At 36.2% G+C, this 16,113-nt stretch overlaps 2 protein-coding genes across 3 annotated transcripts in view; one reads left to right on the top strand and one right to left on the bottom strand.

The window, feature by feature from the left end:
- Window positions 1-9,467, bottom strand: part of LOC141393505 (uncharacterized) — a 231,911-nt gene extending 222,444 nt beyond the window's left edge. Inside the window, exon 1 of the mRNA XM_073966529.1 lies at window positions 9,456-9,467. The gene's annotated coding sequence lies outside the window, so the exon portion shown is untranslated. The remainder of the gene's footprint in view (window positions 1-9,455) is intronic.
- LOC141393504 (protein phosphatase eya-like) overlaps window positions 1-16,113 on the top strand; it is a 65,899-nt gene that overhangs the window by 44,297 nt on the left and 5,489 nt on the right. Inside the window, exon 1 of one of the 2 annotated variants that reach the window (XM_073966527.1) lies at window positions 8,628-9,111. The exons of the other annotated variant lie outside the window; for it this stretch is intronic. Within the exon in view, the coding sequence (XP_073822628.1) occupies window positions 9,040-9,111 (72 nt within the window). The 5' untranslated portion in view covers window positions 8,628-9,039. Of the gene's footprint in view, window positions 1-8,627; window positions 9,112-16,113 lie in introns of those variants that run through there. 2 annotated transcript variants of the gene reach the window in all.

Below are 16,113 nucleotides of genomic sequence, written 5' to 3'. Positions count from 1 at the left end.
CGCACACAGCCACACACACTCTTATCAACATTATATTGGCCACTCCGCCGTTCATAGTTTACTCCCGGCCTGGCACCGCTGCAGGAAAATTTAGTGCTGCCACTCTGTGGCAGATCAGTTTCAAGCGGAAAATTATCTTTGACTGTTTGACTCGGTCTGTGTTAATATGCCACAGATTCGTTTAAAGACGTCGATGTCTTGGCTAAATTTGAAGACCCAACCGGCGATAGCTACGCATGCGTCTTAATAATGAATGAGGGCTTAAACAACAATGTGACAGCTGTAATTAAATGCTTAGATTTTTCGGTTATCAACATCAATTGGCAGAAAAATTCTCACAGATAGTGGTTTATTGTCTAAAAGTTGTATGAAATATTGCATTAATCATCAGTGATCTTCGGTCGAGGAAACTAGAATTTCATTGACATGGCATGTCTGTCCAGTAGCAGCGATCAGCTTGCACAACACTCCACCAAAAAGGCAGACAGACATACAAACTTTGCTGTCCTACATTTATGAATAAATTGTTATAAATGAATTCGCTGTGCAATTTGTTGTCGTCATGTTTTGCTTTGTTTAATGTGCTTAAAATTGTCAGCATTATGGGCAAATTTTATTGTATTTTATTTTCATAGCTGTCAGTTTATTTTCGTTTATGTTGATTTGCTTGGTGCGCCATATAACTGACAAATGTGCAGTTTTGTAAAACTATCAGATGCGGAAGTTTGGCACCCTATTTTTCACATCTAAGTACGGCTCAATTTATATTGCGGAGTAATTTGTTGGGAAACGGGTCAAGTGGAAATCGTCTATGCCATTAATAAAACGATTTAAAAATAGAATTGGTAAAGGTCATTTAAAGGACGTGTGGAACTTTGACGCGTTTGGAGGAACTTAAACGATGTGAGAAGCGAATTAATGGAATATGTCATACAACGAAAATTAGTTCTATGAACGGACGGTATCACACATAACTACTTGCCGTTTTTAGATTTGCACACCATTGGCCATTTCTTCGAATTTAATCTTCATATTTCTATGTTCATAGCGGTTAACATCTAACAAATATTCAAAATGCTGTTGAGCAGACATCAATATTTGTGAAAACATTTGCCGTGCTTTTTTAGCTATTCTAGATTTGTTATGATACAGTTTATTGCTGAAGCAAACTCATTCCTTTCCAGTAGCTGCTTCATAAATAAGCAATGGCACAATATAAGTCAACATTTGAAAATAAACAAAAGTTCACGTTTTTGCAAACTTCGCGTGTTAAAGGCAACAGACCTCACAGAGAAGTCAAACCGCCTGCCTTTAAGAGGGAAACTTCTACACTTGGATATGAATCAATTAATTTTTTCTTCATGTTTAAGAAGAAGATTGGCCATCGCCGGAGTATCAGGAGTGAATATTTTTCCACTTCCTTTACAATGTTTATTATTGTTGAGGGGATACTCTGTTGGAGTGACCACCAACACAGTTCTCGGGAATTGCAGAAATTCACTTTTCTGCTCTATAACACATTCCTTAATGACCACAAGAATTTTGTAATTACAGCGAGTAGAACGGGTATTAAATTGGTTTGTTTGTTCTGGCAAAGTGTCGGCATTAACATAAATAAATTATGCAACTGATTGCGATTTGTGTTTCGCAAAAAAAATGCGAAAGAACGAACAGTAGCGGAAAAGAAGCCCGTTTGGCACATGCTTATTGTATAAGACAGAAAAAGAAACATGTAAAACGAAATAATTTGGTATTAATGGTAGAAAGTGATAAGATATGACAAACTAAATTAATCCAAATGACTATGAACTAATCGTGAAGTGTGTTTTTTCATCTTCCGAAGACAGACCCTGAAATGTTTTTTTTTTAATTTTGGTCAAGAACGGTGAGGCTCGTTCGTCCCCACTCTCTTCCATAACACAGAAATATATCAACCACCGACTTTCCAAGCTCACTGTGAATGTCATTCTTTATGGAGAATAGAAAAAAATATATAGTGTGGATTTGATAAAGCAGACATGATTCTTCCAAAATTCAGTTTGGATATTAGAAATTATTTCTGACTCTCCACCACTTAGTGTTGTGAGGATCTCCAGAATGATTTGTCATTTGCTATTACTTCTATTTTCTACTGGATTCTAACTACTTCAAAAGGTTTCTCTTCCTTGAGTTTTAAAGCCTTACTTTTTCTGCTACCTTGAGTATTACAATCTACTTTTCTCAATGTGTAAACAATGTGACATTTTATGAAGATAAACTACCAACAAGTATCAACAATATTAGGCATAAAATATCCCTACTAAGAGGGTTACCACATGGACCAAGGAGATATCAGATCAAATTACATGTAAACAATGTCCTATTGGTCTAAACATAATCAACTAAACACCCAAAAAATGGCAACGTCTTTGTTGTCATACAAAAAAAAAAAAAAATAATAATAATAATAATAAAAAAGAAAGTAAATAATGACAGTCTGTCATTATAAAAAATTGAAGGTGTTTTATTTTATTTAATATTAGCAAGTTATATTTGCAATATTAAACTGGTCTCAAGCCGGGTATATCTGAAAACTAAGACTTTTATGAGTTTTTTAGTTCACCAGGGCGAACTGCCATCAATTACAATAAATATAACCTACAGCAGAACTCGGCAACCCTCCTTGCCAGGTCGACTAACAAAGTACCAGGCCATATTAACAGTAAACCAGACCACCTAGGTCCATAACCAGGGCCTAAAAGTGGTTTATTTAAATCAAAATTAATTATGAGATAAGAATATTTTATGAAACATTAGAAAATATCACATTTGGATACTAATATTCCTTGGGAATGCGTGGCATACAGATTACGACAATTTTCAGAAATGCTTACTACGACCTATTGCAGTGAAAACATGGAAACCAAAAAACTTAGAGAAGTCTCGGAAAATATTTATTTATTGTATGTCTATTACAATATCAGTACATTTTGGTCAAATTTTGGTTTGATTAAGGGAATCTCTCTCTTATCCCTTCAATTTCAGTTAATAAAATTGATGAGAGTCTATCCTGATAAACCAGAAAACTCATAAAACGTCGTAGTTTTCAGATATTACCGGTTTGAGACCTATAAGACATTATTATGATTTTTAAGTGTTTTTCGAAGATTACAAAAATATTTCTTACGAACATAACCGAAGGAACATTCGTCGTGGTGTTTAATGTGGGTACCTGCCATGCGGCCTACCCCACAGTGCTCTTAACACCGGGTGAAAACAATGCGTCTACCAACGCCCCCGCACCAAAAGCACGAGTACCAATTCGCTCGCACGTATTTGGACGTGGTCGTGTCCTTGGTTAGGAGCGGAGCCTATCTAAGCTCCTACCTTTCTTTGGGTCAGGCACCCGGTTGAAGTGCAACTCCACACTCGAGCCAAAGCTCTCCCCGCGATTTGGGTCTTAACCACAGCCACCGCCATGCTCCCACAAGGGGGCCAACACTAACGACAAGGCAAGATCAGCGATACCAGAATATAGCCTCCGGTCAGGTTCACCCAACTCCCAACTGTAGAGATGACTATGTCTTCAAGTGCCCTCTCCATACGTTATACCCATATTGACTAAAACTCTAATGTCATCATAGTAAGGACATTCCGTCAGTATATGCCTCCAGTCCTCAGTCATCCCACACCCACATAAATCTGTCCTGGACAGGCCTCTTGCATATAAAAATGCATTTAGAGAACCATCCCCCGTCAGTAAGAATCCCAGACTCATGCTAAAGCTGAAGTCTGGGCGGTCCAGTACGAACGTTGCGTCACGAATAAATTCGTACGTCACCCGCCCTTTGTCACTGTCCGTCCACCTAGTCCGCCACCTAACAGCAGCACGCTCCCGAAGGATTGCACTGCTCCGCCTAACATCCCCATCCACCAGATCAGAAGGCCCGAGCCAATCATCCTCAGACAGTTGCAAGCCACGCTTCAGCTTGTACAGAACAGTCCTACATCTCGCTTCAAGGTCAAAGGGCAGGGCGCCAAGTAGCACCTGCATTGTGTCCGTGGACACTGTGCGATACACTGACAGACATGCTAACATGACCACTCGTTGACACGACAAGAGCTTCCTACGCCCAACAACAGATTCTGCTGCAGCACACCATACAGGCGCCCCATATGTTGCACAGGCAACAAAGAGTCCACCATATATGGTGCGCACGGAACGTCTGCTCAAACCCCAGTCGGTCCGAAAAACCCTTCTGACCATACCAGCTACAGCAGTTAACTTGTCCTTCAAACGATCAAAGTGCGGCAGGAAATTCATTCTCTCGGCCATCGATATCCCAAGGTACTTGACCTGCTTGACATACCGTATGCCGCGGTCACCAAATTGAACGTGGGGAGGTCGACAGTGCGCTAATCTGCCCTTCAGCAGCATTAGCTCAGTCTTCTTCCTAGACACCTCAACACCCACTCGGTCACTCCAGATCCCCACGATACCCATGGCCTCCTCAGCACGACGTTCCAGTTCAACACGAGTCTCACCTTCAATCATGATGAGGAGATCATCAGCATACGCACAGATCTTGAAAGTGGTCGCTAACTCCAGCAGCAGAGAATCCATCATGAGGTTCCAAATAAATGGACCACAGATAGACCCATGAGGGCAGCCTCGCTCCACATCTGTCCAGACCGTCTCTCATTGGCTCCCACAACACAAGCCCTTCGTCCACTGAAATAACTAGACCAGAGAAGAAGCTCCCTACACCCGATCTCAGACAGCTTTGCGAGCACGCTATCCCACGAAAGTCAAATGCGCCTTTGAAGTCGACAAATATGCCTAAGACATATTTGGCATTTGACCAGCTCAGACTGTTCTGCACATGCATCCCCGCGTATACAGTACCTCTACCCTCGACAAAGCCGAACTGATGCAGTGAAGGACGCACGCCGCGGCACTCCCCAAGCCTTGCCACCATAATCCTCTCCAGTACTTTTCCAAGCACTGGGAGAAGGCTTATGCCCCGATACGAGCGAGGATTACTCCTTACCCGATCAGGCGACTTGAGGAGCACCACGACGCGAGCTTCCTTCCACGCACGCGGGAAGTACCCCTGGTTAATGCAACCACAAAGAACGGACTCAATATACTCAGGCATGACCTTCCAGATGGCTTTATACATCCTTCCGGTCATACCGTCGATACCTGGCGATTTTCTACTCCTAATCCGGCAGATACTGTCCGCAACTTCATTACGCTCCAAGTCCGGAGGCTCACCCAACTCACACACAGTCTCCGACCTGGGAAAGAAAGACCCTAGCAAAATCCCTACGTTTCCTGCCCACCCCGAGGCTGTAAACGTGGAGCCAAGACGCAACGCCTGTAAGTCAACCTGACGCTTAGACACACCGTGTAGGCACACACGGTATACCTTTCCCCAGGGATCATCCCTGTTGTCCCGTATAAATCTCCTCCAATCGTCTTCTTTACTCCTAGATAGCTCATCCATGTACGTCCTAAGAGCAGCAAGGAACGTCTTGCCCTTTGCAAACGCTTCCTCAGGCGGCAACTCCCCTCCGTATAAGACCCAGCTCACGGGTCCACCATTTGACCTTACTTGGCTTCACCTGACGGCGTCTGCCAAGGAGTACGTCATTGACGCTTCTCATCCACTCATTCAACTTGCTGACCTGGTCATCTAACGTCAGTGCCCTGAAGTCCGCTAATGACAATTTGACAACGAGATGACAGCAACGGTTTCGAGAATTGACAACATACCATGGTCAAAATGAACATGTTTGTGGTCGAAATACAGTTTGACAACAAATGTATTGCAAAGGCCAAAATTGTAACAAAAAATCATATTAATTGTTCGCTTATGGCAACAAATTATGTAAAAACTATACGGTTTTTTGTTTACAGCTCTTGCTGTTGGTCCTCAAAACAATATTCCGTCGAAAGTTTATTCGCAATTCATAACAAATACGGACTAAAATAAGAATTACCTACTACTTTGAGGTGACAATAAATGTATTGCATAGGGAAAAGCAATACTATAAATCTAATCATTTTTGAAAATGTTTGTAGTCATTATGCATTTTTATGACTTTTGCGTCTAATAATGGACTAACAGTATTGAATATGATAAAGTTCAGAGATAATAAAAGTCGTCGTGGAGGACAATAAACAACGACGAATCGACCGCAGACAAGTATGCAAAGAATGAATATTTGACTCAATATGTATTGTCGGATAATGGACCAATGCAAAACAGTCCGATTTTGGATTTGAAAACATAGAAATACCTCTGGATACCATAGGAAAAAGTAGACCCTCAGTGTATTATTTTGAAAGACCTACAAGAGAGCTCTGTTTCCTCTCTCAATATTATTGGAATCACTTCATTAGGAAATATTTAATAGTCATTATTCTGAAAGTCGGTAAAACGGGTCCAAAAAGCTCAAACACGTTCAAATACCAGCATTCCGAAGGCCAGATCATGACATATTAATCTTATTTGTGTAAGTTGATGATGTAATATAACAAAACTAAACAGATAAATACCTCGGGCCAAACTCCTCATATCAACCCTTATAAATTTTTTGGGTCTAGTTTAAGAAAAAAACTCGAAAAAGTCCTCCAACGAAAGATCAACATTTAATAAAAATTGGGGAACCAGTACCCTTAGAGTGTAACATTTAGTTGTAACTAATTTCATTACTGCTCCAATGAACGTACAAAGTGGATAGACAACTCATTAAGGAACATAACTTTGGTAATTTTCCAAAAAACCGTAGATTTGGTAATTTTTGCAATGCATTTATTGTCACCTCCAACTAGTAGTTAATTCTTATTTTTGACCGTATTTTTATAAATCGCAAATAAACTTTGCCTATTTTGATGGAATATTGTTTTGGGGACTAATAGCAAGAGATTTGCACAAAAATCAGTATAGTTTTTACATAATTTGTTGCCATAAACAAACAATTAATATGAAATTTTTTTACAATGTTGGCCTTTGCAATACTTTTGTTGTCTAACTGTATTAAAAATTGAGCACGCATGTGCTCATATTGACACCATTAGTGGTCAGATTAAAAAAAAAAAATACAAAAAAAATTGAACACTTCTGTTCTCATGTTGACACCATACGGAGTTGATTTTGAATCGACTTTTTCCCTCTGAACTCAAAGCTCATTGCGTTTTTGTAATCCCACATACTAAATGTAGAGAAATTCCAAGACACCGATTGATGATAGGGCCACAATTTCCATTGTATTGTATACCAATTCGTCTAATAATCATTAAGATTTCGCTTTTTCGCGTACGACCTATTCTCATACCTAACGAATCTATATCTCGAACATCATTACAGTGTTGCTGAATTTTTTTATGTAAATACTACATACATACATTTTTAGAATTGTGTTCGAAAACACAACTCGACAAACTGTATTCACAATATTTAAAATTTAGATTTGAAAATTTACATTGCTCCTGAATCTTTTGTATTTAACGTTTTGCATTGTATGGTTGAAGTTTGAAAAATTCCAATATGCAGACTTTTTAAAATTTATAATTTTCATTTATTTCTCGTCAGAGTTGAGCTGAATGGTCGAAGATTTTGCACATGAAAAAGGAAAGCCGAAGATAATATCAGTAATTATTTTTAATTCCGTATAAAGATTCATCACAACTCCTCCTGAGTTTATGTATTTTGCAGTTTTATCCTACTAAACAGCTTGGGATTAATCATGAGAGGCTAAAAGTGGCTAAACGCCTCCATTAGAATTCTTCGAAAGGTTGGTCCTCATTTTTGATTTGACACCTGTTTAAACTTTTTCTTGAATTAACTTCACTGTATCGTATTTTCTTATGATGTTTAAATAGAAATTCTCACACAAAACAGTCCCTCTATGATGAATATTTTCTATAACATAGTAATTCGTCGTTCCGCTATAGACAGACCAACTAACTGTCTGTACATTTTATGTTTATATTCGAATTTTCAAGCGAATTTGAATTAATTTATCACACTGTCAATAGATATTTCACCAACATATTTATGATAAAGCTTCATCTTATCGTTATTTTTATCGCAATTGGGGTATCTTTCCCCCGATTCTAATATATACGGATTGGGAAAACCTAGGAAAATCCCTTAAATGGAGAGCACAATCTTTTTCTTTCGCAAACCCATTTTTTGTACATAGTGGTAATTAAATTTAAGGTAATTAAAAAACTTCGTTTTCGACAACATTAATTTGTAATGCACCTTCTTTATCTGTTGGGCCATTTAACAAACTCTGACGATGAAATAATAAAAAATGTCAAATTTAAATAAGTATAACATTTTCTGTGGGCGGAGCTACAGTTCAACTACAAATGCCACAAAAAGAGATGCACATACAATTTGCTATCTCTCTTTCTCCTATTGGATATACTGATTGCTGATTATTAGTGTGTGAGTTTTTCCTACAAACCGGATTGAGTGAAACATCCAACAAATGCTTACTTCACAGATACCTTGGTATTTCAGGGGCCAACCACAGCAATGTTAATGGTGGTGGTGAGTGAATTATGAGTGAGTGACTTTTTGTGGTGTGCTTGCGTTGTTTTGCTCTGACTTAGGATGTTTGAGTCGATTGCAGGAAGTCAGTTTTCTCGAGAGCCTCAAACCGTAACAAACGCCAAGCGAATCGGGAAGACAAATGAATATCAACAACAAATTTAATAAAACAAAACGAGAGAAGCTTTTTTTGAAACTTAAATATATTAAAACATTAAGTTGAAATATTAAACCATAAAAAAACTGAAACAAGAAATGAAACGTGCATTTTGAAAAGAATATCCAAAAGTGTTAAAACCTTGCAACCGACGGCAATACCTATAAATTGTACAGTTTTTAAAAAATTTCTTTCAAGCAATTGTTGTGAATTGTAAGTTTCATTGTTTTATTAATAATCAACAAAACCATCTTTTGTTACACAAAAGAAAAAAAGTTTACAAAAACTAAGCCAATCATTGCCAAGCAAAAAATATTCAGTGTTTAAGAAAATATGGTGACCATAATGCCATATAGTTATTCAGCTCCCCGATGTGGATTAATTGATAAAATGATTGAACCGAAGGTATATTCATCAAATTCATTACTAATCAAAATAAAACCCACCATAAATCAAAAGCATAACACTAAATTAAATCATTTGCATATTATCTAACACAAACTAAACAAAGCAAAGCAAAAAAAAAAAAAAAAACATGATGAGGAAACAACACTAAATTATGCCAAGAATTTGAATGTCATTATTTATTATTTGTAGTCAGTCATTCGTCCATTTATGAATTTGATATATTCATGGGCAGTTTCATTCATGTACGAACAACACATTGTTTCTTTGACAACATAAAAATTCTGCACTTGATCTGCTGTGGGGAAATTTTGTTTCTTTACTGTGATCTTGGCGTTTTCAAAAGATAAACAAACGCATTTCTACACTTTAACTAATATATTTTGCAACATTATAACAAATAAAAGTATGGACTTTTTAACATGTTAAGAAAGATCTAAACATGAAAGACGTGCAAGTTCGGGCTTTTTACCGTTTTTCCTACCAAAATTTTAACAAAATGTGTACGGGAGCTCTCACATTGTGCTTAAAATACATTTTTAGTTATTTCAGATATTTAATGTCAAAAATTCTGCATTCAATGTACAAAGTTTGTACGCATAAAGTCTTAAAATAATGTATTATTGTCAAGTACAGTTTATAGATCAGTCACTCCCGTATTCACATACAGTTATCTCTATTATTATAGATCCAAGGAAATCCTACACCGATACTTCATATCTGATGATGGGTTCTTAATTTTAGAGAAATATTAAAATGTTTTTTTTTTTTGAAATACGCAAATATTTTACGTTATTAAAATCGCATAAAAAATTAATAGAAACAATACACGTCGGACGCCGTATTAATATCAAATTATTTCTAATTAGCTCTGAAACTGATATGACAAGGTAATAATAACTATTTTTGTGTGTCTTTTAAAACCATTTAAGTGTGTAGATTGATTAACGCATCCATAGACAAATTCCAATTGGAACGCACTGTGACATTTTCAAATAAGAAAAATATAGTCATGCTACTCGTTTAATACGTCAAAAAATGATGCAAAAATGATGCTAAAACTTTAATAAATAGGTAAATGAGATCAGTTTTTCTTTCATAAATATGTTATTGGCACTCTTTAGTACCAGAATAAAAAGAAAAATTCCAGAAAATATATTATTGTTACAAAGATAACGGTAAAAAAGTGTTACAACTGCTAAATTAGAGCCCCAAAAAGTCTGCGTTCACTTTGTATGTTGCAATAATACCGTTAGTTTTTTTTTTGAATTTTTTTGAAGTTTTCTCCCATTTTTAATCAATATTGTCACAACTGGTCATTCTGTGAGGTCGCTTGCACACTTAACTTAAAAAAGTAAGTTATTTCAAGAATGGAAAACAAGGGCAAAGAAATTGGCATCGATACAAGGAAAGTTCTAGGTAAATTATGGTAAATTATTATATACGTCAAAACCCAAATCTGGGCATTATATAGGAGCCAAAACCTTACAATCTCAGCAGTATGCTTCGAAACGTTATGTTGTTACAACCAAAATTTCGTAGCTAAGCCTATTTCTTCTGCATTTTGGTTGAAATTGCGCTTCATGATGTTTAGGTAACCATACTTGTCCATTGTCGATTCAATAAATACAAGCTGGCCCACTCCAGAAGCTGCTACACACCCCCAAACCAAAACCGCTCCCTCGCCATTTTTTACAGTGCAAAACAAGATTTCGTTTTTCAAGCCCTGTTCGAGCTTTCTCCAAACAGTTTGAAGTCCTTTCATTGCAAACATATGGAACATGCTTTCGTCCGAAAATATGACTTGATTCCGGAATACTGGAGGCTTGTTTATGTATTCATTAGCACATTCAATATGCTTCTGCCTGTTCACTAGTGATATGTACGGTTTTCGCCGTGCGACTATACCGTGATATCCAGCTTTATGCAGTATTTTTCTGACGGTTTGTGCACAAATACTTTTTTTGGATGTCATTTTCACATTTTCAACAATTTTCGAAGTAATTATCGGACTGTTTGTTTTAACTATATTAGTTATGTTACGCTCCTCCCATTCTGATAATATTTTTGACCGTCCAAAACTGAGCTTTGTCCGTCCAGATCTGGGCTTTGACTTCAAAATTCCGATTTGTTTATAGTTAATTATCACTCTATGTATAGACTAATATGTTCTACCTACAGTTTCGCCAATATTTCGATAGCTTTTTCCATTATTTACCTAGAATGTTCCTTTTATCGATGCCAAATTCTTTGCCCTTGTTTTCCATTCTTGAAATACTTTACTTTTTTAGGTTAAGTGTGCAAACGACCTCACAGAATGACCAGTTGTGACTATATTGATTAAAAATGGAAGAAAACTGCAAAAAAATCAAAAAACTAACGGTATTATTGCAACATACAAAGTGAACGCAGACTTTTTGGGGCTCTAATTTAGCAGTTGTAACACTTTTTTACCGTTATCTTCGTAATAACAATATATTTTCTGGAATTTTTCTTTTTATTCTGTTAGTAAAGAGTGCCAATAACATATTTATGAAAGAAAAATGATTACCTATTTATTAAAGTTTTAGCATCGTTTTTGAAAAGTAGTAAGGTGAACGCAGACTTTCTGGGATATGTGTATATACATTCGTAGTTTTTGACATTAATTTATTTTACATTAAATGAGTGTGGTAAATTACATTGTGTTTAATTTTTTGAATTAGGTTTTATTAACCATATTCTGACACCGCAGCGTGATAGAAGACCAAAAAAGAGAAGACACGTATCTCACTATTTTTTCTATCTCATCGACTTTCGCTGTTATAGGCCTCCAAAGGTTTGAGGCTTTGATGTCAAAAGGGATCATTTTGTCAGGATTATATCTTCCAAACCGTTAAGAAATTTGATTTAATCTCACAGGCAGAGTTGTAGCTCTTCTCGTAAAGAGCATATACACCAATGGTGGGCAAATTGCGAGAGACTCATGTATTTTTTACACTTTTGTGTGTGAGGCAGAGCATTTCTGCCCATCAGTGATATACACTCTCATTGGGAATCTATAAAATCCATCAAACTTCATCTTCAGGGCCAAAATCGCCAAGGTGAAGTTTCTTCCAACATTTTTTCTCGGTTTTTGGTATACAGCTACGAAACCGATCAAGTTTGAAGCAAACAACCAACTACAAAAATGTACCTTAAGCTGAAAACACATACAACGTTTGAGTAAAGTTTTGCGTTGGGCGTTGACAAAAAACAACAAACACAGGGCGACGCCGACACTAAAGTCCGGCGTTGATGTGTTTGCCGGCATATATTTCAAATGAATTTGAATTTTTCGGCATCATGCCCAACAGTGTAAAAACGGCCAAAACGACACAAAACTTTACCCAAACGTTGTATGTGTTTTCAACTTTAGATCTCAACATCCTTCTAGAATCTACGAACTCCGTATAAATTTTTCGAAAGGGTCAAAATAGCAAAGCAAATGCTTTTTTCGTCCGTTCTTTTCTCTGTTCCTGGTCCATAGATACTAACTAAACCGTTCAAAATTAAAGAACATATACAATTACAATTATGTAGCAAATAAATCAGTAAACAACTTTCTGGAACACAAAAACTGTCTGCGAAAAGTTCTTAAAGGTCAAAATAGCAAAAAAACTTTAGAAAATATTAGTATTTTATAATTTTTTTCTCCGATTCTGGTCCACAGATATCGAACCGCCCAAAAATTAAGAATACAGTCAACTACAAAAATGTACCTAAGACTTCAATAAACAACTTTCTAGAACATATGAACATTCTAGTTTAAGCTAAAATTCACAAATACATAATTAAATTATTGCAAACGTTTTACCACGTCTGGATGTAAACTGTTCAAAACTCGAAGAAATTTGAAAGGTTTGTTATTTACGAACCTGTAGCGGAATTCTGTAACTCATTTTTTCGGGTTACCGACAACAATCGGTCAAATTAAAATGCTTATATTTTCGGTTTAACGAAATTTTTCGGTAAGTTAACAACCAAAATAAAGGTGTCGTTAACTCCTACCGATAGCAAAAGTGGTTTCAACCTTTACTGATAATTTTCATTCATAATTTTTGCGTTTTCATTTTACCGATTTTTGTCGGGAACTCAAAAAATGAGTTACAGAATTTTACTATTGACCAGAAAATTAAAATGCTTATAATTTCGATAATTAACGAAATTGTTCGGTATGTTAACGATGAGTAAAAAGTAGTCGCTAGCCTCTACCGACACAAACAGTGATGCCAACTTTTCTTTATGTTTTTAGTCATAATTTTGAGATTTAATTTTACCGATTTTTGTCGGTAACAGCAAAAATGAGTTACAGAATCCCACTACAGGAAAGACTAGTCCATAATAATCGAAATTTGAGCTTGAAGAAACGTTCCTGGAAAGTTTATATGTTTATATGTTATTGAGATCTTAGGTGCATTTTTGTACTTGTTTGTATTCTTGAATTTTGAAGAGTTTGGTATATCTAGACCAAAAACAGAGGAAAAAGGATATACCTAGATCACATTTGCTTTTTGACCTTTAAGAACCGTTTATACGGAGTTCGAATGTTCTAACAGGTAGTTGTAGTAGTTGGCTGTTTGCTTCAAACTTGATCGGTTTCAAATCTGTAGACTAGAGTGGTTTTAAAAAATCGATGTCGGATTTTTTATGTGGCACCCTCCTAAAATGTTAGTTTTGTTAAAAATTAAGATTGCCAAAGTTTGAGCTCAATCGGAATATGTTAACACGTGCCACTGGGGCCTCAAACTTTCCATGGACCCTTTATATAGCTAATATTAAAATCTGAAACGATTTTCACGCTCCTACGTGCCGCATAAAAAATCCGACATCAATTTTTCCCTTTGAGTTAAAACCAGTCTACTGTAGACCAATAACCGAGAAAAAATGTTGAAAGAAATTTAAATTTGACGATTTTGACCTTGAAGATGAAGTTTGACGGATTTTATTTGTTTCCAATTTTTGTTCTTTATGAGAAGAGCTTGAACTTTACACGTATTTTCTGCTTTTTGGTTAATATAGTGTTATCATCTGATGAGCTTTCTAAAAGCTTTCAAGTTTATAGAATTCCTAAGATCCAATGATAGCGCCCGTTATAACGTCAATATCACAGTTTAATGCTAATAGGGTTTTCGAGACCCAGGCTTCTGATCTTTGCTAATAAATGTTATAACTACACCACGGACTCTGAATTTTATTAAATCGAAAACTAAAATGTTAAAATATTTTATTTTTGCCTTATTAAGGGTTCCAAAGTTTCTGGCTCTTGCACCCATGTTCATACATGTTGAAATGCAATTTGTTCAGTTGCATATGTTTTGACCATTAAATTATAAGGCGCGTTATGTATTTTCTTAATTTTTCATAATTGTTGTTGTACATCGAGTCAAAACGTTTCATTTTCTTATTTTTGAAGCATTGCACTATAAATAATTGCAAAAATACCTAAATTTCTACGTGAATCTACAATTTCCAAGTCAAAATCTCCAATATATTGATAATCAGTGTTATAATTTTTTTATAAATCATTCATATACATTTTTTTATTCATTATTTCATTTATTATTATTATTATTATTATTTTCCTGCTACTTAGTATCAAATCCCATAATTCTGGGCTTCACAGTGCTTTTCTTGATTTGCCAATAGCAATCCGATTATTTTCAAATATGATGAAAGATATCACAAGACCTTTCATTAGTCTTTTTTTGGTTCTTTGTTGTGCAATCATGATCTGTCGTCAAACGTGGTGCTGGTAGCCTTAGACATTGTGGTGGCAATTGTCACATACAACAACAACACAAAAACAGTTTGTTCTGAATTTGCAAATTAACCCCCCTAGACCCATGGCCCTCGCCACCAACATCATTCATCCTGTGTGTTGACAAATTTCCATGCCAAATAAAAGCAAATTAATCACTCGCTTTAATGAATGGCTGTGATCTTCTTTTGCTGATATGTACCGCCAGAAAAGTCAAATGCCAAACCAAACCTGCAGACTTCAAAGCTACTTAAGATTGTGATCGCATGCTTAAAGCGTGAGGATGAAATTCTTGAAGATTCTTAATTTTTGCCACTTCATAAGTCATTTTAATGGAAAACAAATAACTACAATAAAATGTTTACTCATCATTCCCTTCCTTCTCCTACATTAACCAAAGAAAGCGTTTCTTTAATGACAACAAAACAAAAAAAAAATCAATAAGTTGTTAATGATAATTAATGAGCAGAAGATGAACAACAAACACACACACGCACATACTACCATACTTTAAATTATGAATAATAACAAATCAAATTATTTTTTAATAATTTATCTCCAATGAAAATCTGTCTACCAAATGAAAAAAGAAGGGAAAAAGGTGTATTGGTGGTGTGCGTGATGGTGGGGGAACGAACAGAGATGAGGCCATAGAACACCAAGAAAAATGTAAGATAAAGATCTGTCAACCGAGTCAGTGTGAGGTTGTAAAACTGAATGTGTCCCAATGAAGTAAGGCTTGAATGGCTTTCTGAAGGCTCTTTAAGGGTTAAACAGGTATTCAGACTCAGTCGTCCATGTATCTTTTCTTTCATATCTGAGAAGAAGAGTCGCTGGTGATCATTGTGACGATGACGATAATGATGCTGGCGATGCTGTTGTTGTTGTGTTTGTTATTGTTCTGGTCATTTGCTTGTTCTATACCCGTATCCGTGGTAGTAGATTGCAGGTTTTCCTTGTTTCTGTTGTTGTTGCCTTTTATATATTTTAATGTTTTGTTTGGCGACTTGTGCCATAAATTAGTTGACAGTTTTGTTGCTTGCTGGCTGGCTGGCTGGTTGTTGTGTTTCAACTCCAAAAACAAAAAAGAAACACAGACGAGGGGACAAACGGTTAACTGTTGTTGTGGGGCTACATAGTCTGGGGGATTCCGGTGTCTACCACATACTGGCCAACATCATAAACACAGGCCACTTAACAGATCGTGATCTTCATCATCATCA

The sequence above is a fragment of the Musca autumnalis genome, unplaced genomic scaffold (assembly GCF_047663935.1).
Source record: "Musca autumnalis isolate F117 unplaced genomic scaffold, ASM4766393v1 scaffold_2, whole genome shotgun sequence".
Lineage (NCBI taxonomy): Eukaryota > Metazoa > Arthropoda > Insecta > Diptera > Muscidae > Musca > Musca autumnalis.
This window is presented reverse-complemented; position numbering and strand designations above follow the sequence as displayed.